The following is a 20785-nucleotide window of genomic DNA, read 5'->3' on the forward strand; positions in this document are numbered from 1 at the left end:
ATAACGCGCAAACAAATAAGTTGGGCCTTATGTCCGTTGGACGTTATGACCGGTCACCAGCCTACAGACCTATCCATTTAAAACCATTGAACCATATAACTGCTCAAATTCAAACAGCGTGCCTATGTCATGGAAAGGTCGGAGGAGACCACTCTGTGCAAAGAAAAAAAAAAAACAAGTAAGAGCGTGCTAAGTTCGGCCGAGCCGAATCTTTTATACCCTCCACCATTGATCGCATTTGTCTAGTTCTATACGCGGTATCTCTTTATAAACAAATATAGAATATTGAATAAGAACTGTTATGCTGTTAGAGCTATATAAAGTTATAGTCCGATTCGGACCATAAATGAATGCAGAACATTGTAGAAGTCATTGTGTAATATTTAAGTTCATTCGGATAAGAATTGCGCCTTGTAGGAGCTCAAGATGCAAATTCGGGAGATAGGTTTATATGGGAGCTGTATCAAGCTATTGATCGATTCAGACCATTCAGACACGTATGTTAAAGATCATAAGAGAAGCCGTCGTACAAAATTTCAGCCAAATCGGACGAGAATTGCACCCTCTAGAGGTTCAAGAAGTCAAGACCCAAGATCGGTTTACATGGCAGCTATATCAAAACATGGACCGATTTGAACCATACTTAGCGTAGTTGTTGGAAGTGCTTCCAAAACACTTCGTGAAAAGTTTCGGTTAAATCGGACGAGAATTGCGCCGTCTAGAGTCTCAAGAAGTCAAAATCCAAGATCGGTTTATATGGCAGCTATTTCAAAACATGGACCGATTTAAACCATACTTAGCGTAGTTGTTGGTAGTTATACCAAAACACTACGTGCAAAATTTCAATAAAAACGGATAAGAATTGCGCCCTCTAGAGGCTCAAGAAGTCAAGACCCAAGATCGGTTTATATGGCAGATATATCAAAACATGGACCGATTTGGCTCATGTACAATACCAACCGACCTACACTAATAAAAAGTATTTGTGCAAAATTTCAAGCGGCTAGCTTTACTCCTTCGGAAGTAAGCGTGCCTTCGACAGCAAACAGACGGACGGACGGACGGACAGACGGACGGACGGACAGACGGACGGACGGACGGACGGACAGACGGACAGACGGACGGACGGACGGACATGGCTAGATCGACATAAAATGTCGCGATGATCAAGAATATATATATTTTATTGCGTCTTAGACGAATATTTCGAGTAGTTACAAACGAATGACGAAAGTAATGTACCCCCCATCCTATGGTGGATGGTATAAAAATGTTGGGCGTTATGAACGGTTACCAGCCTACAGACCTATCCATTTAAAACCATGGAACGTATTGTGGGGGCCATAATATAGAGAAGAAAATTCAAATAACTGCTCAAGACGTATACATTGGCGGTATGCATTGGCATCGAGGGGGCTGTTAACAGCGGACCGACCCACTGATGCAATCATTAGACTAACACTGTTTGTGCGCGTCGACCCGAAAGGCTTCGGACTAACCAAGTTTATAAACGGCAGTATTCTTGTCTTCATTGTCAAATCCTCTGGTCTTTCATTCCCCTTTACTCCGCTGTGGCCCGTCAACCAAACGATGTGGATCGCGACACTTGCTGAGAAGACGGTTTGTGTCCTTACCGTCTTTGTTGTTATTGCCCTGATGGTTAGTTTACTGCCCGTAGAGATTTTCCTACTCGAAGTCCTTGAGTTAATATCACACCACCTTACTTATTCCGTGATCGCCCGAGTTTTCGCTTGATGGATTGTATTACGATCAGGCAGATGGGAACAGATTTAAGTCCATACATCCCCAAAGTAAACCTTCTGGCCTACTTTGTTCTCTAGCTTTGATCCATCTGTGCAACATGAGCTTACAAGATGACAATACTAAAGTTTTTCAATGCGAGAACGTGATGCAGTTGCTCTTACATGACCTCAAGTGTCGCCTCAAGTATCCGGCACAAAACGTCTTCCATTGCCTCCAGGTTGCCTATCGTTACATCGATTATATTAAGAGAGTATGACGTGCTCCTATCCTCTATCTTTTCTCCCATCGCCTTAAATATCATAGCCGTAGTGGTTGCCTCATACTTAAACATACCATTTTCAAGACCTTTTCGGACGTTTTGCAAAGCTGATCCTGACTACTTCTCCTAAGAAGTGTTATAATATCGCCTTTGTTGGGCCCTGTGCCTTTATTGCCTTTATCGACTTTGTCCTAGATAAACTTAAAATTTCAACATAACAAAATCATCAGGAAATCTACCAGAATTCTTTAAATTTTTCTCATTTCTTTCTTTAGAAACAAAAGTTGTTCCCGAGTGTTATTGCTAAAATTTTTCCACCAAACTATTCCCCATGGCTGCATTCATACATTCATATTCAAATATTCTAATCATATGCCTTAAAGTTATAGGACACTTGGGTATTTCAATATTCGATATTTCGCCAGCCAATCAATGCATTTTTGCCATTGTCATTCTCATACCATTTGATGCGATTTTAATTTCCCCTTACACGTGTCCTGTGCTAAAACAAAATTTGTTTACCTAGCCCAAGGCGCGTTGGAAATGTGTGCTAAAAGTTTTCCTCACATATATGAATACCCATACAACTGCATTTAAACATTATTTGGGGCCCTTGGGGAGAGAAAATTTAATTTTATTCGTTTGTTGTGATATCGAGTGCTGCCGCTGTTTCCTTCGCTGTTGGCAGTTTTATGTTGCGTTAATGCTCCCACAAGATTGAATAGGGGGTCACATAATTGAAGATGTTACGAAAGATCACGAGTAGAACTTTTGTGAAATAAATATGGTTACGTGTATGACGACGGGGATATTGGGGTGGAACGGATTCAATGACTGATTGTTTAATTTTCATGGTATTGAAAAATATGCTGATAGAAAGAAAAGGGACAACCTAGATAACAATCCAGGACGATTTTTTTATACCCTCCACCATAAGATATACTAATTTGGTCATTCTGTTTGTAACTACTCGAAATATTCGTCTGAGACCCCTTAAAGTATACTTATTCTGTCCGTCCGTCTGTCCGTCCGTCCGTCCATCCGTCTGTCCGTCCGTCTGTCCGTCCGTCCGTCTGTCCGTCTGTCTGTCGAGAGCACGCTAACTTCCGAAGGAGTAAAGCCAGCCGCTTGAAATTTTGCACAAATACTTCTTATTAGGGTAGGTCGGTTGGCATTGTAAATAGGCCATATTGGTCCATGTTTTGATATAGCTGCCATATAAACCGATCTTGGGTCTTGACTTCTTGAGCCTCTAGAGTGCGCAATTCTTATCCGATTGGAATGAAATTTTGCACGACGTGTTTTGTTATGATATCCAACAACTGTACCAAGTATGGTTCAAATCGGTCCATAACCTGATATAGCTGTCATATAAACCGTTCTTGGGTCTTGACTTCTTGAGCCTCTAGAGGGCGCAATTCTTATCCGATTGGAATGAAATTTTGCACGACATGTTTTGTTATGATATCCAACAACTGTGCTAAGTATGGTTCAAATTGGTCCAACAATTGTGCCAAGTATGGTTCAAACCGGTCCATAACCTGATATAGCTGCCATATAAACCGATCTTGGGTCTTGACTTCTTGAGCCTCTAGAGGGCGCAATACTTATCCAATTGGAATGAAGCTTTGCACAAAGTGTTTTGTTATGATATCCAACAACTGTGCCAAGTATTGTTTAAATCGGTCCATAACCTGATAAAGCTGCCATATAAACCGATCTTGGGTCTTGACTTCTTGAGCCTCTAGAGTGCGCAATTCTTATCCGATTTGAATGAATTTTTGCATCAAGTATTTTGTAATGATATCCAACAAGTGTGTCAAGTATGGTTCAAATAAGTCCATAACCTGATATAGCTGTCATATAAACCGTTTTTGGGTCTTGACTTCTTGAGCCTCTAGAGTGCGCAATTCTTATCCGATTTGAATGAATTTTTGCACCAAGTATTTTGTTATGATATCCAACAACTGTGCCAAGTATGGTTTAAATCGGTTCATAACCTGATATAGCTGTCATATAAACCGATCTGGGATCTTGACTTCTTGAGCTACTAGAAGGCGCAATACCTATCCGATTTGGCTGAAATTTTGCGTGACGTATTTTATTCTTACTCTCAACAACTGTGTCAAATATGGTACAAATCGGTTCATAACCTGATATAGCTGCCGTATTAACCAATCTGGGATCTTGACTTCTTGAGCCTCTAGAGATCGCAATTTTTATCCGATTTGCCTGAAATTTTGTACGACGGATCCTCTCACGACCATCATTATTATGGTCTGAATCTGTCTATAGCTCGATGCAGCTCCCATATAAATCGATCTCTCTATTTTACTTCTTGAGCTCCCAAAGGGCGCAATTCCTATTCGAATTGGCTGACATTTTACACAGGTCTCCAACATATAATTTAATTGTGGTCCAAACCGGATCATATCTTGATATCGCTCCAATAGCAGAGCAAATCTTTTCTTATATCCTTTTTTGCCTAAGAAGAGATGCCGGGAAAAGAACTCGCCAAATGCGATCCATGGTGGAGGGTATAAAAGATTCGGCCCGGCCGAACTTAGCACTCTTTTACTTGTCTACAACTGGGTTGAAAGTCGGTACATGATGTCCAAAACTGACACTAAATACGGAAAGGTCAATAAATAGCTGTAGATTCCTGTATAAACCAATCTGCCAATTTGAATTTTTGGCCGCATAAAAGCCCAAAATTTTCTCCATTTCACCAATAAATTTATCTCTGATGGTGCTCCTATTAGATTTAGTGCCCAGATAAGAAAATATTTTCAGCAAAATCCATGGTGGTCGGTATTCATGGTATGACTCCACCGAACTAAGCCCTCAGATGTGGATTTTCATTGGCGTTCTGAATTCCCTTTGGCGACTTTTGTTTTAATTTTTAACTGCGAAAAAAAATAATTTCCTTAGCTCGGTCCGCTAGAATGTGACAAAAGGGCTTAGCTCGCCGCATTGGGGAGGGGTTGTTTTTACCTTGCTAAAAAAGCTACTGAGACAACAATGGAAAAAAATATTCACATCCTAAGAATTACAAAAAAAATCATGAAAAGGGTCTGAAATCCTATATTTCCACAAGTGGACATAGCCCCTTTTGCTTATGAGGTAGCAATATATCCTTGCTATCGTGCACAACAAATTGTTGTTCATTGCAATGCAGAACTTTTGTTTATTTTGTCAGAGGGATGTGAATGATTAACACACATACACACCCCCACAGCCATCATACCACATGTTCCTATTTGTGTGTGTGTGTTTACTTTGCACAGATATAGTAAAAATATTGGGAATATTAACGAATGAGTTTTTGTGTGAACGGTTATTCTCTGTTTGTCTTTACATTGCTTGTGACGTAACGCAACAAAAAAAAAATATATTTTTTTTACCAAAATGAACAGTGGTTAGGTGAGGTTAGATTAGGTTGAATGGATTGAGTGGGTTGCCCACCAAAGGTGAGTTTACTCGGAGGCCAGTCTGGCCCATTGTGGTACCCTAGAAAGAAAGGAAAGAGAAACAAGTAAAAGCGTGCTAAGTTCGGCCGGGCCGAATCTTATATACCCTCCACCATGAATAGCATTTGTCGAGTTTTTTCCCGACATCTCTTCTTAGGCAAAACAGGAAATAAGAAAAGATTTGCTCTGCTATTAGAGCGATATCAAGATATGGTCCGGTTTGGACCACAATTAAATTATATGTTGGAGACCTGTATAAAATGTCAGCCAATTCGAATAAGAATTGCGCCATTTGGGGGCTCAAGAAGTAAAATAGAGAGATCAATTTATGGGGAGCTGTATCGGGCTATAGACCGATTCAGACCGTAGTAAACACGTATGTTGATGGTCGTGACAGTATCCGTCGCACAAAATTTCAGGCAAATCGGATAAGAATTGCGCCCCCTAGAGGCTCAAGAAGTCATGATCCCAGATCGGTTTATATGACAGCAATATCAGGCTATGAACCGATTTGAACCATACTTGACACAGTTATTGGATATCATAAGAAAACACGTCGTGCAAAATTTCATTCCAATCGGATAAGAATTGCGCACTCTAGAGGCTTAAGAAGTCAAGACCCAAGATCGGTTCATATGACAGCTATACCAGATTATGGACCGATTTTAACCATACTTAGTGACGTTGTTGGAAGTGATATCAAAACATTACGTACGAAATTTCAGTTAAATCGGATAAGAATTGCGCCCTCTAGAGGCTGAAGAAGTCAAGACCCAAGATCGGTATATATGACAGTTATACCAGATTATGAACCGATTTGAATCATACTTAGCGCAGTTATTGGAAGTCATAACAAAACACCTCATGCAAAATTTCAGCTAAATCGGATGAGAATTGAGCGCTCTATTGGCTCAAGAAGTCAAGATCCAAGATCGGTCCATATGACAGCTATACCAGATTATGGACCGATTTTAACCACACTTAATTCCGTTGTTGGAAGTGATATGAAAACACTACGCACGAAATTTCAGTTAAATCGGATGAGAATTGGACCCTCTAGAGGCTAAAGAAGTCAAGACCCAAGAACGGTTTGTATGGCATTTATACCAGATTATGAACCGATTTGAATCATACTTAGCGCAGTTATTGGAAGTGATACCAAAACACCACGTGCAAAATTTCAGTCAAATCGGACGAAAATTGCGCCCTCTAGAGGCTGAAGAAGTCAAGACCCCAGATCGGTTTATATAGCAGTTATATCAAAATATGGTCCGATTTGGCCCATTTTCAATACCAACCGACCTACAATTGCAAAATTTCAAGCGGCTAGCTTTACTCCTTCGAAAGTTAGCGTGCTTTTGACAGACAGACGGACGGACATGGCTAGATCGACTTAAAATTACATACTTTAGGGGTCTCAGACGCATATCTCGATGTGTTACAAACAGAATGACGAAATTAGTATCCCCCCCTTCCTATGGTGGAGGGTATAAAAAGACAGCGTTGCTCCGTAGTGCGCCATGCCTTTAGTCTTAGCCAAACTTGTCACTGAGGCTCGATCAATGCCAACCACAAGGTCAGTTCCTTCCTCCTTCTCCCCCCTTGACCTTAGTAACAGATAAGCTAAATCAAGGAATATAATCATATTGGGTTGCCCAAAAAGTAATTGCGGATTTTTCATATAGTCGGCGTTGACAAATTTTTTCACAGCTTGTGACTCTGTAATTGCATTCTTTCTTCTGTCAGTTATCAGCTGTTACTTTTAGCTTGCTTTAGAAAAAAAAGTGTAAAAAAAGTATTTTTGATTAAAGTTCATTCTAAGTATTATTAAAAATGCATTTACTTTCTTTTAAAAATCCGCAATTACTTTTTGGGCAACCCAATAGTATGCCTAGTTATTACCCGATCTTCAATAAATTTGACGCAGAACATTCCTTTAAGCTCTCACCTGTAACCAGTTCACATTTTGCTATAGCTGTCTTATATTGCCAAGTTGTTAGTAGGTATTTTACGAAATCAGTTTCCATTTCATCAAATTGAATTTGTTTCATTTTGCATTTTAACCTTTGCTTTCGTTAAATTCTCCCCCACATTCCCCTGTGCGCTTCTATTAAGACAACATTTTTTTCCCTTTAATTTTAATTTAAATTTCCTCCCCAATGGCAAAGTTTATTCACTTGCATTTATATTTTCATTCAATTTTTTGTTTTGTCCCAAGATCAACATCAACATGTCTCTCATATCAGCTTCCTCATTAAAAAAAAAGAACGAACAAAAAACAGTCAAAAAAAAAAAAAACGTATATTTACATGGGAAAAATATTTACCTGTAAATGTGTCAGACCCACAACGTTGTCGTTAATCAATTTCAGCCATTGACTCAGTATGGCCAAATCATCACAGTGTATTATGCCCGTCGATGTGCCATTTATGCCACGCACTTCAAAGGCGTTGGGCCGTAATTTATCGGTGCCGTAAATGTAACGCGTTACATAGGCCATCATAAGGGGGACTGCAGGAAATGTGAGAAAATAGACCAATGAAAAAACGAACAGGAAATAAAAGAGAGAGAATAACAACAATAATGAGAACAATTTAAAACACAGTAGGCTAACTATAGTCAAAATGTTTTTCTAGGGAGGGAAGAGGCTTTTAAACATAAAGTTGGGAGTTGAAGGCAAAAACAAAAGAAGGGGAGGAAATGGTAGTCAAAAGAAAAAAGTCTTAAAAACTTTATACCAATTAAAACTCAAAGTAATAGAGAAACTCTATATAAAAAATAATAAATTAGTCAGTAAATGAAATTAAAATATGAATGGGACAAAAATCTTATAAGATTAAATTTATGTTTGCAATATAACAAGGCATTACTGTGTCTTTGAACTAGGTCTTCTCCAATTTTAGGTATAGTTCAAATTCAGGTTTTTTTGTGATTTCATTTGTAACACCAATTTGCCAAATTCTGGCAAATTCTTGACCAGCTTGACATTCTATAGCTATCTAGTGATATCCATCTGTTTGTCGAACAAACGCTGTCCTGAATGGTCTTCTAGGCTATCGCTTCAGTATCCTGAATGATGTATCCTGCTGTATCCAAAACGGTGTTTAAACCTGTCTGATATGTTGCTTGGTCTAGCGACTCTTATAGCGCTTAACCTCTCTCTCTCTCTACATGATGAAGATCCATACGGACGCCTTTGGACAGTGGTTGTCTATCCATAGATGGTGTGTATCTGGATTAAAGGCAACAAGATCACAAAGACTTTGTTTTCGACACTCTACACTATTGACAACAACAATGCAACAGGCCTCACAACCAAGGTAAACAAGTTGCCGTTATCCTTAGGGGTATAAAAAGACAACACCAGCGAGAAAAATGGACTGTAAAGTGATAAATGCAACCTTGATGATAATAAAGTAAGTGGAGATAAAAAGAGTGCAAAGAAAATTGAGCCTGAAATTTCAGAGACTCCAACTATATAAAGCCATCAATATTGTGCGCTACCACGATTTGCCAGTGTCCCTGTCATGTAGCTGAAGCAGTAACCAAAAATCCATTGACCACTCGCACGTTGACAAAAAGTCTCGATCACGGCCTGAGTGATTCACGTCTCAGTAACATAAGTAGCCAGTTTTTCATCCAAAGTAACCAAAAAGCCGTTGACCACGCGTTCGATCCAAAAGACTACTACCGCGCACGGAGACCAAGAGTCTCGATCACGCCCTGAGTGAGTCACGTCTCCGTAAACTTAGTAGCCTGCTTTTCGCCCATTACCCGCTGACACAGGAGCCACTTAGCCAATGACCACGCCTTCGTTCCAAACGGCCACTCCAGCACCCCGTTGACCTAGTGCCCTGAGTGAGTCACGCCTTCGTAAAATAAGTAGCCAGCTTTTCGCCCATTGTCCGCTGACACAGGAGCCACTTAGCCATTGACCTTGCCTTCGTTCCAAACGGCTACTCCAGCGCCTCGTTGACCAAGTGCCTCAATCACTGTGACTAAATCACCTCTCGGCAACCTAAGCATTAAGCATTCCTCCCATATTGCTTTGACTACAGACCCACTGACCCATTAATCAATTGTTTATTCCAACCACGTGCTCTCGTGTCCCGGTGTCTAAGAGTCTCGATCGATACACTCACGGTGTGATCGAGACATTTCAGTTACAAGAAAGTTCAGTGCTTCGCTGACACCGGAGCCACTGAGTCATTTATCACGCTTTCGCTCCAAACGACCACTCCGGCTTCCATCAATCACACTGTGTCTTAATCACCTCTCGACAACCTAAGCATTGAGTATTCCTCCCATATTGCTTTGACTACAGAGCCACTGAACTATTAGTCAATTGGTATTCCATCCACCTGCTCTCGTTTCCCGGTGTCTAAGAGTCTCGATCACACCGTGAGTGTGTCACATTTCGGTTACAAGAAAGTTCAGTGCTTCGCTGACACCGGAGCCACTGAGTCATTTATCACGTTTTCGCTCCAAACGACCACTCCAGCTTCCCTCAATCACGCTGTGACTAAATCACCTCTCGGCAACCTAAGCATTGAGCATTCCGCCCATATTGCTTTGACTACGGAGCCACTGAGCCATTAATCGCTCGTTCGTTTCAATCACCTGCTCTCGCATCCCGGTGACCATGTACCTCGATCACGCCGTGAGTGTGTGTCACGTTTCGGTAACAACCTAGCAAAGTGCTTCGCTAACACCGTAGCCACTGAGTCAGTTATCTTGCTTTCGATCCAACCATCTAATCTGCCGGTGACCAAGTGCTTCAATCACGCTATGAGTGAATCGAGTCTCGGTAACATAAGTTGCTCGGAAACCTAAGCTCCGCCCAGTGTTTCGCCGACACAGAAGCTAATGAGGCAATCATCAATTTTTTGTTCCAGTCGCCTATTCTTGGGCCCCAGAGATCAAGTACCTCGATCCCGCCATCAGTGTATCACGTCTCGGTAAACTTAGTAGCCAGCTTTTCGCCCATTGCTCGCTGACACAGGAGCTACTGAGCCATTCACTAATCCTTCGTTCCAAACGACCACTTCAGCACCCCGTTGACCAAATCCCTCAATCCCGCTGTGACTGAATCGCATCTCGGCAATGTAAGGATTGAGCGTTCCGTCCATGTTGCTTTGACTATGGAGTCACTGAGCCATTAATCACTCGTTCGTTCCAATCACCTGCTCTCGCTTCCCGGTGTTTAGAGTCTCGATCACGCCGTGAGAGTGTGTCACATTTCGGTAACTAGGAAGCTCAGTGCATTGCTAACAATGAAGCCACTGGGTCAGTTATCTTGAGTTCGGTCAAACCCTCTAGTCTGACGTCCCGGTAACCAAGTTTCTCTATCACGCCGTGAGTGTAGCGAGTCTCGGGAACATAGTTTAGAGAGTAGCCTAAGGTGTCGCTCAGTATTTCGCTAACACAAACCGCCTTCTCTCAAAAATCGGTGACCAAGTGTCTCGATAAGTCAGAGAGTGAACCACTGCTTGGTAAACCAAGAAGACTGCGTATCAACCTATTGTCCCAATGACACGGGGAGCACTAAGCCATTGATCCCGCGTTCGTTCCAAACCAGTATTCAATGGCTTAGTGCTCCCCATGTCATTGGGACTATGGGTTGATACGCTGTCTTCTTGGTTTACCAAGCAGTGGTTCTTCTTGGTTTACCTTGTTCCGGTGATTTGGTGCCTTCATCGAGTGGATTCCGCCTCGGTAACCTAAGTGTTAGCAAAAAGACCAGTGTCTAGCTGACATCGGAGCCACTGAGACATTAATTACGAATACGCCCTAACCGCCTTTTTTTGTGGCCCGGTGACCGAGTGCCTCAATCACGCTGTGAGTGAATCAGGTCTTGGTAACCCAAATAGTCAGAGTTCCGCCCAATGTCGAGCTGAAACCGTAGCCATTGATCTCGCGTTCGTTTCGAACCAGTACTCTCCAGTTCCGGTGACCTGGTACATCTATCGCGTGCCAATGCCAGTCTTAAGACAGACCAGTGTCTCAATAACGCTCTGAGTGAATCAGGTCTTGGTAACCCAAGTAGTCTGAGTTCCGCCCAATAATGCGCTGACACCGAAGCCACTGATCACTCATTCGTTTCAAACCACTACTATCGCGTCCTGGTGACCTAGTGTCACGATCACGCAGTGAGTGAAACCCACGACGATAACTAAAAAATCTGTGAGACTCTGACCACATAGATTATCTTGTCAGGATTCGGTGTCAGCGCAATAGAAGCCATTGAGCAATAGATCACATTTTGACTCCCTCGTCCCGTCTACTAAGATCCTCGATCACGGCGTGATTGAATAACGCCTCGGTAACTTAAGTAGCCATCGTTTCGCCCATTTTCTCGCTGACATGGGAGCTACTGCAACATTGATCACATCTTCAAACCGACTACTTCCTCGTCCAGGTGACCGACTGCCGCGCACACGCCCTGAGTAAATTGCACCACGGTAACCTAACTAGTCGGCATCCTATCATCCCATCACGTGTTTTTCCAGACACACGATTACTCCCTTGTTCCGGTGATCGAATGCCTTCATCACGCCGTGAGTGGGCATTAGTAACTTCTGTCTCTGTAACTTAAGAAACGTGTATTTCGCCCATTGTCCCTTTAACACGGGAGTGACTGATCACACCTTCGTTCCAACAAACTACTCCCTCGTGCAGGTGAACGAGTGCCGCGATCACACCGTGATTGATTTGCGCCTCAGTATCCTAATAAGGTGATATCCTAAGGTCCTGCCCAGTGTTTCTTTGACACAGTTCTACTCTCTCGTGCCTCGCCTTCAATGAGCCATGTCATGTAACCTGCATTTTAACCATTGTCCTGCTGACACGGGAGCCACTGAGCCATTAATCACACATTTCCATTCCACAACACCACGCCCACGTCTCAGTGATTTGATATCTGAGTCGCTCCGTGGTTGGATCACGCCTCGGTATCCAAAGTAGTCAACTTAAAAAGACCAGAGTCACGCTGATATTGGGCCGCTGAGACATTAATTACGAGTTTGTACTAATTGCCTTTCTCTCGTGACCCGGTGACCGAGTGCTCAATCACGCTGTGAGTAAATTCCCAGCGTGATTGAGGTCTTGGCAAGCTAAGGAGTCAGACATCCGCCCAATATTGCGCTGACACCGAAGCCACTGATTATCCGTTCGTTTCAAACCACTAGTCCCGCATCTCGGTGACGTAGTGTCAGGATTACGCGGTGAGTGAATCACTATTCTTCAACCTTAGTAGCCAGCGGTTCGCCCAGTATCCCGCTGACACAGGAGGAACTGACCCATTGATCACCATCACGTCGTGAGTGAGTGGTGTCTCGGTAAGTAGCCTGCATTTCGCCTATTATCCTGCTTACACGGAAGCCACTGTGCCATTGATCACACTTTCTTTCCTACCGACTACTTTCTTTCCTACCGACTACTCTCTCCAACCGCGTACTTAGGCGGTATCCTAAGGTCCTGTCCAGTGTTTCGCTGACACAGTTCTGCTGTCTCGTGCCTCGATCACGCCATGAGTGAGCCATGTCTCGATAGCCTGCATTTTGCCCCTTGTCCCCTCATGAGCTATTAATCACGCAGTCGTTCCCAAACACTACTCCTACGTCCCGATGATCTGGTGTCTGGATCGCTCTGCCGCCTAAGTAGCCTGCATTTTGCCCATTGTCCCTTCATTGAGCTATTGATCACGCATTCGTTCCAAAACACTACTCCTGTGTACCGGTGATCTGGTGTCTGGACCGCGCCATGGCTGGAAGATGCCTCGGTAACCGAAGTTGGCAGCCTAAATAGAACAGTGTCCCACTGACATCGAAGCCATTGAGACATTAATCACCAGTTCGCTCAAACTGACCTTTCTCGTATTCCGATGACTAAGTGCGTTAATCATTGAGTGAATAAGGCCTTGGTAGCCTAATGAGTTAGAGTTCCGCCCAATGTCGGGCTGGCACCACACCCATTGATCACCTGCTTGTATCAAACCAATACTCCCGTATCCCGGTGACCTAGTGTCTCGATTACGCCGTGAGTGAGTCACTATTTGGTATCCTCAGTAGCCAGAGATCCGCTCAGTGCTCCGCTGACCCGGGAGGCTCTGAACCATTGATAACCCTTTGGGTCCTAGCACCCGCGACTCGACGGCTAGATCACGCCGGTAGCGAATCACGTCTCGGTAACCTTAGTAACCGGTGTTCCGCCCAGTGACATTGGCGCCACCGAGGAATTGATAACGCGTTCGTTCCAACCGCGTACTCTTGCGTCACGGCGACCACGTGCCGCGATCATTGTCCGGACCTGGAATGCAGTTTACACCCGCAGGCCCCAGTTATGACCCGGACTTTATTGCGTAAGCTTTGCTCAGAAAACACATCCCACTTAGCCTTTGTTTTTCTTCCTTTATCACTGACATAAACAAAAGTTTGTGACGGCCGCCCGGCGAGCTGTACCTCAGCAACCAGAGATGAATTCGATCTTACGATTGTCATTGTTTGACAACTTGAGGGTCTCAGGGGACTTGAGGGCTTTGCATGTGACTTCGCCAAACTTATTTCGTAGACCAATACAATCAAATTGCAAGAATGATTCATAACTCTGATGAATGCTGCTGCTGGACATATTGCCGCACATGAGAAGTCGGAAGAGTCACATACTGCGTACTAATTTGACACAGCACCTGCAACGCAGTAATGTTGCTTATTTAAGCGATGTTCCTTTTAAACCTAACTGACACCTAACAACGAAGGAGGCGGTTTTGGCAAACTAAACACAATCTTTGTCCAAAGTTCTTTTAATTCTGACACCGTCTAGAAGCTAACGGAGGAAGATCTATGGGATATGAATCTCCGAGGACAAACAAAACACTGACCTGATCGCCTGATCGATGGGTACTTCCTAGGATCGATTGATCAGGTAAATAAATAGGGCTGTTGTGAGATTGGTGCTGTGGTCTGGCGGATGAGACATTGGAAATCTCCATACAAATTCAAGACATAGCCAGATCTGAAGAATGCCTTGTTTGTGGATCACTGCCAGACTGAGGAGGACATTATCATGCACTAAATTGAATGCACTTGAAAATTTTGGCTAAATAAATTTCAGCGGCCATTGCCTAGAAATTAGGTTAAGCTATGGGTGCGGTGTCTCCTGTAGGTGTCGATATACGCAGTTCACTGTATCGGTAAGCCACCTTGTAAATCCATCTTAAAGCTCTGGATTCTGTTGTGGGTTGCTCAAAAAAGTTGGAGGCTATTTATTTATCGCAAGTGATACCATATCTATCGGGCGCTCAGGTAGCCGAGTTGGCAGCGTGCTTAGACTACCAGTGCAGGGGTCGCAGGTTGGATTCCCGTCAGAAGCCTTGGTCTGTCGCTACTTTGGTATCACAATGGACCTAAAATTGTCTGAGTGAGTCTATAAAGGACTGTCACTCTTACCTAACCTAACGTACCATATCAATTATCAGCTTTCCCACAACTGTTGGCCATGGATGTGCTACACTATCTCTCTTCAATACATAAAATATTTAAAGTGAGAATTTGCCAATAAATGAACCCATAAACCTTAAAGAGATCTATTAATTTACGACCTATAAATTCTTTAATCAAAGATCCTAACAAACGTATTTTCAACTTCCTAAATAACCATCTACCACAGAATATTTTTAATGCCATACCAAAGAATTCTAAAAATAAAAGTCAAATAAAAATTCATGTAATGAAGCCATCCAAATGTGGAGTCAGGAAGTCATCATAATCATAAAGTGTAGAGCTAATTGTGTGTGTCTTGTGCCAAAGTGTCTACAACTTACCTGCCACAACGTCCATCCACTTCTTTTCGGGTTCTGAACAAATTGACATTGGTCTGCTACAACTACGACTAATGGTACCATTATTCACTGAGGATTTGTATCCTTCGTCAGCCTTTAATTCAGCACATGTAGTATCATTATCTGAGTCGGGTGTATCCTTTGCCACTGCAAAAGAACAAAAAAAAACAAAAAAACGTAAAGATACATGAAAATGAAAATTTACACACAGTGAATAAAGAAAGAAAGGAATTGCACTGCTTGAGGTGGTGGTGGTGGTGGTGAGAGGGTGTAGCTTAACAATGCCAGCAACGCCAACAACTTTATGTATGTCCTTTTTATTTGTATACGTGCTTAAGGCAGAAGTTTACAGGCACACAAACCCATACCCATACATTTTGTATTAACACAGTCACCATGAATGAGTCCAGGACACCTTTTGCCAACAAATGCTAACTGACAAAATGACAAATGCCCATGTAAATGTACATTAAAGTATATTTTCACTAAACTTCCATGCAGACACTACCAAAAGTTGCAGAAGATATTTCGGTTGGATATCTCATTTGTAGCTCAATTCCAATGCAGGCATATCAACTGGCATACCTTCACATAATTAAATATTTAATTTGAAATGAATGAAAGTAGGTTCTCATACAAATTCACCACAATCTATTTGCCCGGAAGGAAGGTTATAAAATTTGTTATATTGTTTTCGAAAGATATTGAAGTTTGAAAAAAATAATTCTGGTACACTTTCCCAAAGAAAAGGGTGAATTTAATGCCCAATCCCTAAGGGAATGGTAGTTTTAGTACCCTTTCCCAAAGGTAGAAAGATTTCAGTAAATTTTTCTCAAGGAAAGCATAGTTTTTAAACCCCCTTTAAAAAAAAAAGTGTAAACTTTAGTTGATCTAGTACCCTATCTCAAATCAAAAGTTGTTTTAGTAACCCAAAAAGAAAGTATGGCTTAATGTCCTTTCTCAAGGGAAATTGCAGTTTAATACACTTTTCGAAAGAAAAGGGTACTTTAGGTACCCTTACCCAAAGGAAAATAAAGTTTAAGTACCTCTCTCTCAACGGAAAGGTTAGTTTAAGTACCCTTTATCAAAGAGTGAGAAGTTTGCTCCTGTTCCTTAATGGAACGTTTATGGGAAAAAATTGCAATTTGTATTTTTTCAAAGAGTGCTTAAAAGGGCCGTTTTGGCACCATTTCCAAATATAGACCCTTTATCCAAAGGAAAGGTAATACTTAAAATAATTTTTCTAAGAAAGTTTTAGTTTTTGTACACTTTTTTAAAGGAAAGGGTAGTTTATGTACCCTTTTCCAATGTCCTCTTGTTAAAGGAGAGGGTAACTTAGGTTAGGTTAGGTTGGAAAGAGGGTGCGGCTATTAATCGGCCCCATGTTACTATGGACATACACATAAACCAATAATTGGTTGTTGTGCGCTCTCAATACTAAGAAGTAAATTCGAAAAAGAGGTCACGCCCTTATGTTGGTTTGTGTCTGGTATTGCGTCCCCACCTAGGTGCTGGTATCTGATAGACTCGAAAGCCGGGCAATAACTTAAAAAATGGTTCATTGTCCTACTATGCCCTATACATGCTATCACTTGCCGCCGGAAGGGTAGTTTCTTGTACCCTTTCCTAAAGGGAAGGGTAATTTTGGTAACTTTTCCTAAGGGGAAAGTTAGTATTAGTACTCTTTCCTAAAGGAAATAGTAGTTTTAGTAATTGAACTGCCATTTCCTAAAGGAAAGGGTATTAAAACTGCCCTTCGTTTTAGATAAGGATACTAAAGCTATCATTTCCTTTAGCAAAGGGTACTAAAACCACACTTTCCTTTACAAAAGGGTATTAAAACTACCCTTTTATTTAGGAAAGGGTATTACAACCTTTTCAAAAGTAATGGGTAGTTCGAATACCCTTTATTAAAGGAAAGGGTAGTTTAAATAGCCTATCGTAAAGAAAATAAAACTACCTTTACTTTAAGGAAAGCATACTAAAAGAAAGGGTAGTTTTAGTTCCCTTCCAAAAGGGAAGGGTGGTTTTAGTAATCTTTCCTAGAGGCAAGGATAGTTTTAGTACCCTTTTCTAAAAGGAAGGGTAGTTTTAGTACCTTTGCCTAAAGGGAAGGGTTGTTTTTGTACCCTTTGCTAAAGGGCAGGGTTGTTTTAGTACACTTTGCTAAGGGTAGGGTAGTTTAAGTACCCCTTCCTAAAGGGAAGGGTTGTTTTTGTACCCTTTGCTAAAGGGAAGGGTAGTTTTAGTTCCCTTTTCTAAAGGGAAGGGTAGTTTTAGTACCCTTTTCTAAAGGGAAGGGTAGCTTTAGTACCCTTTTCTAAAGGGAAGGGTAGTTTTAGAAAACTTTCCTTAAGTGATGGGTAGTTTTAGTACCCTTTCTTGAAAGGAAAGGTCGTCTTAATACCCTTTCCTAAAGGGAAGGATAGTTTTAGTACGGTTTCCTAAAGGGAAGGGTTGTTTTAGTACCCTTTAATAAATGGAAAGGTAGTTTTAGTACAATTTCCTGAAGGGTTGTTTTAGTAGCCTTTCCTAAAGGGAAGGGTAGTTTAAGTAATCTTTCCTAACGGGAAGGGTTGTTTTAGTACCCTTTCCTAAAGGGAAGGGTAGTTTTAGTCCCTTTCCTAAAGGGAAGGGTAGTTTTAGTACCCTTTCCTAAAGGGAAGGGTAGTTTTAGTATCCTTTCCTAAAGGGAAGGGTAGTTTTAGTATCCTTTCCTAAAGGAAAAGTAGTTTTAGTACCCTTTGCTAAAGGGCAGGGTTGTTTTAGTACATTTTCCAAAAGGGAAGGATAGTTTTGGTACCCTTTCCTAGAGGGAAGGGTAGTTTTGGTATCCCTTTCTAACGGGAAGGGCAGTTTTGGTACCCTTTTATAAAGGGAATGGTAGTTTTAGTATCCTTTCTTAAGGGGAAGGGTAGTTTTAGTACCCTTTCCTAAAAAGTAGGGTAGTTTTAGTAAACTTTCCTAAATGGAAGGGTAGTTATAGTGTCCTTTCCTAAAGGAAAGGGTAGTTTTAGTACCATTTCCTAAAATGGAGGGTAGTTTTAGTACCCTTTCCTAAATGGAAGGGTTGTTTTAGTGTCCTTTCCTAAAGGAAAGAGTAGTTTTAGTACCATATCGTAAAAGGAAGGGTAGTTTTAGTATCCTTTCTTAGAGGAAAGGGTAATTTTAGTACCATTTCCTAAAAGAAAGGGTAGTTTTAGCACCCTCTCCTAAAGGGAGGGGTAGTTTTAGAAACTTTTCTAGAGGAAAGGGTAGTTTTAGTATCCTTTCCTAAAGGGAAGCGTAGTTTTAGTATCCTTTCCTAAAGGGAAGGGTAGTTTTAGTATCCTTTCTTAAAGGAAAGGGTAGTCTTAGTACCATTTCCTAAAAGAAAGCGTAGTTTTGGTACCCTTTCCTAAAGGGAAGGGTAGTTTTAGTAACCTTTCCTAAAGGGATGGGTGGTTTTAGTACCCTTTCCTGAAAGGAAAGGTAGTCTTAGTACCCTTTCCTAAAGGGAAGGGTAGTTTTAGTACCCTATCATAAAGGGAATGATAGTCTTAGAACCCTTTCCTAAAGGGAAGGGTAGTTTTAGAAACTTGTTCTAATGAGAAGGGTAGATTTCGAAACATTTTCTAAAGGGAAGGCTAGATTTGGTACCCTTTCTTGAAGGAAAGGGTAGTCCGGTACCCTTTCATAAAGGAGAGCTTGGTTTTGGTACTCTTTCTTGAAGGCAAGAATGTAAGAACATATATCACGAAACCCTTGGCAGTTTCAAACCAATAAGGAAGGGTATAATACCCTACACCTACACTATAAGTACAATGTGGGACCTATATCCAATTCCGAACCAATTTTGATGGACCTTGGCGAGCAAATATGTTCAAACTGTAAAAACTACGGTTGACAAATAACAATATTATGGCAAATAACCCAAAATCTGACGAACATATATATGGGAACTATATCTAATTCTGAACCGATTCGGAGCAAACTTCTCAGATAATGTGGTAGACGTCGAGGAAAGCGTTGTGCAAAATTTTGGCAAGATTGGTCAATAAATGCGCTTGCAGTGGCTCTTTAAGTGAAAATCGGACGATATACATATATGGCAGCTATATCTAAATTTCGGCCGATTTCTATGAAATTCACCAGTAATATTAAGAGACATAAGAAAATCCTTCTTGCTAAATTTCGCAAGAATGGGATAACAAATGATCACTTTTTTGCAATATTTCTCAAAATCAGACGAACAAATATATATGAGAGCTATATCTAAATTTGAAGCGATTTCAAACAAATTCCTCAGATATTGTGGCAGTTGTCGAGGAAAGCGTTTAGCAAAATTTTGGCAAGATGGATCAATAAATGCGCTTGCTGTGACTTTAGAAATTAAAATCGGGCGATATATATACATGAGAGCTGTATCTAAATCTGAACCGGTTTCCATGTAATTCACCAGCAATATTGAGAATCAAGAGCAAATCCCTCCTGCCGAATTTCGAGAAAATCGATGAACATATGACCATTTTATTGCAATATTACTGGAAATCAGACGAACATATATATGGGAGCTATATCTAAATATGAACCGATTTTGACCAAACTCAATGTTAATTGTGGTAGTCATCGAGGAAAGCGATGTGCAATATTTTGGGAAAATTAGTCAATAAATGTGCCTGCAGTGGTTGTAGTAGTGAAAATCGGGCGATATATACATATGAGAGGTACATCGAAATCTGAACCGATTTCCATGAAATTCACCAATTATGTCGACAGTCGTAAAAATTTCGTGAGAATAGGTTAACAAATGACCATTTTATTGCAATATTAATGAAAATCGGACGAATATATATATGGGAGCTATATCCAGATCTGAACCGATTTTTTCCAATTTCAATGGACTTCATCTCTATGGCGAAAAACATGCCTGTACCAAATTTGAAGACGATCGGATGAAAACTGCGACCTGTACTTTGTACACAAATTAACATGAACAGACGGACAGACAGACAGTAGGACATACATAGCTAAATCGAATCAGAAAGTGATTCTGAGTCGATCGGTATGCTTATCAATGTGTCTATCTCTCTTCCATTTGTGTGTTACAAACTAATTCATTAAGTTATAATACCCTGTACCACAGTAGTGGTGTAGGGTATAAAAGGCGAATTTATGGAGAGATTTATAAGGCAAAAGTGAGATCTTTATATTGCGCAGCGTGCTCTTGCAGGAGTAACTGCTGAGGAGGGAGAAGGAAACTTACACCAAAAGCAACTAGAAGGCAGTGAAACTTCCAGTGTAGGTCGGCGTCGTTCGAAATATCGCATTGCCCTTAGAAGTTGTCTCGACGGAAGATCTCATCAGTTAACGCGAAGAATATAGTAGGGGAATTGCACTTTACAGCACTTATTTAAATCGGCTGGGCTTGATGGAGTTATTTCAGCACATCTACATCAATGCCTTGAAATGTAT

The 20785-nt window shown here is 41.4% G+C and overlaps 1 protein-coding gene across 1 annotated transcript in view; it reads right to left on the bottom strand.

The window, feature by feature from the left end:
• The window catches only part of LOC106089118 (gamma-1-syntrophin), a 238422-nt gene that overhangs the window by 68545 nt on the left and 149092 nt on the right, over positions 1–20785 (bottom strand). Inside the window, exons 5-6 of the mRNA XM_059370112.1 lie at positions 15314–15478; positions 7820–8004 (exon numbers count right to left, since the gene is read on the bottom strand). Of these exons, the coding sequence (XP_059226095.1) occupies positions 7820–8004; positions 15314–15478 (350 nt within the window). The remainder of the gene's footprint in view (positions 1–7819; positions 8005–15313; positions 15479–20785) is intronic.

The sequence above is a fragment of the Stomoxys calcitrans genome, chromosome 5, assembly GCF_963082655.1.
Source record: "Stomoxys calcitrans chromosome 5, idStoCalc2.1, whole genome shotgun sequence".
NCBI lineage: Eukaryota > Metazoa > Arthropoda > Insecta > Diptera > Muscidae > Stomoxys > Stomoxys calcitrans.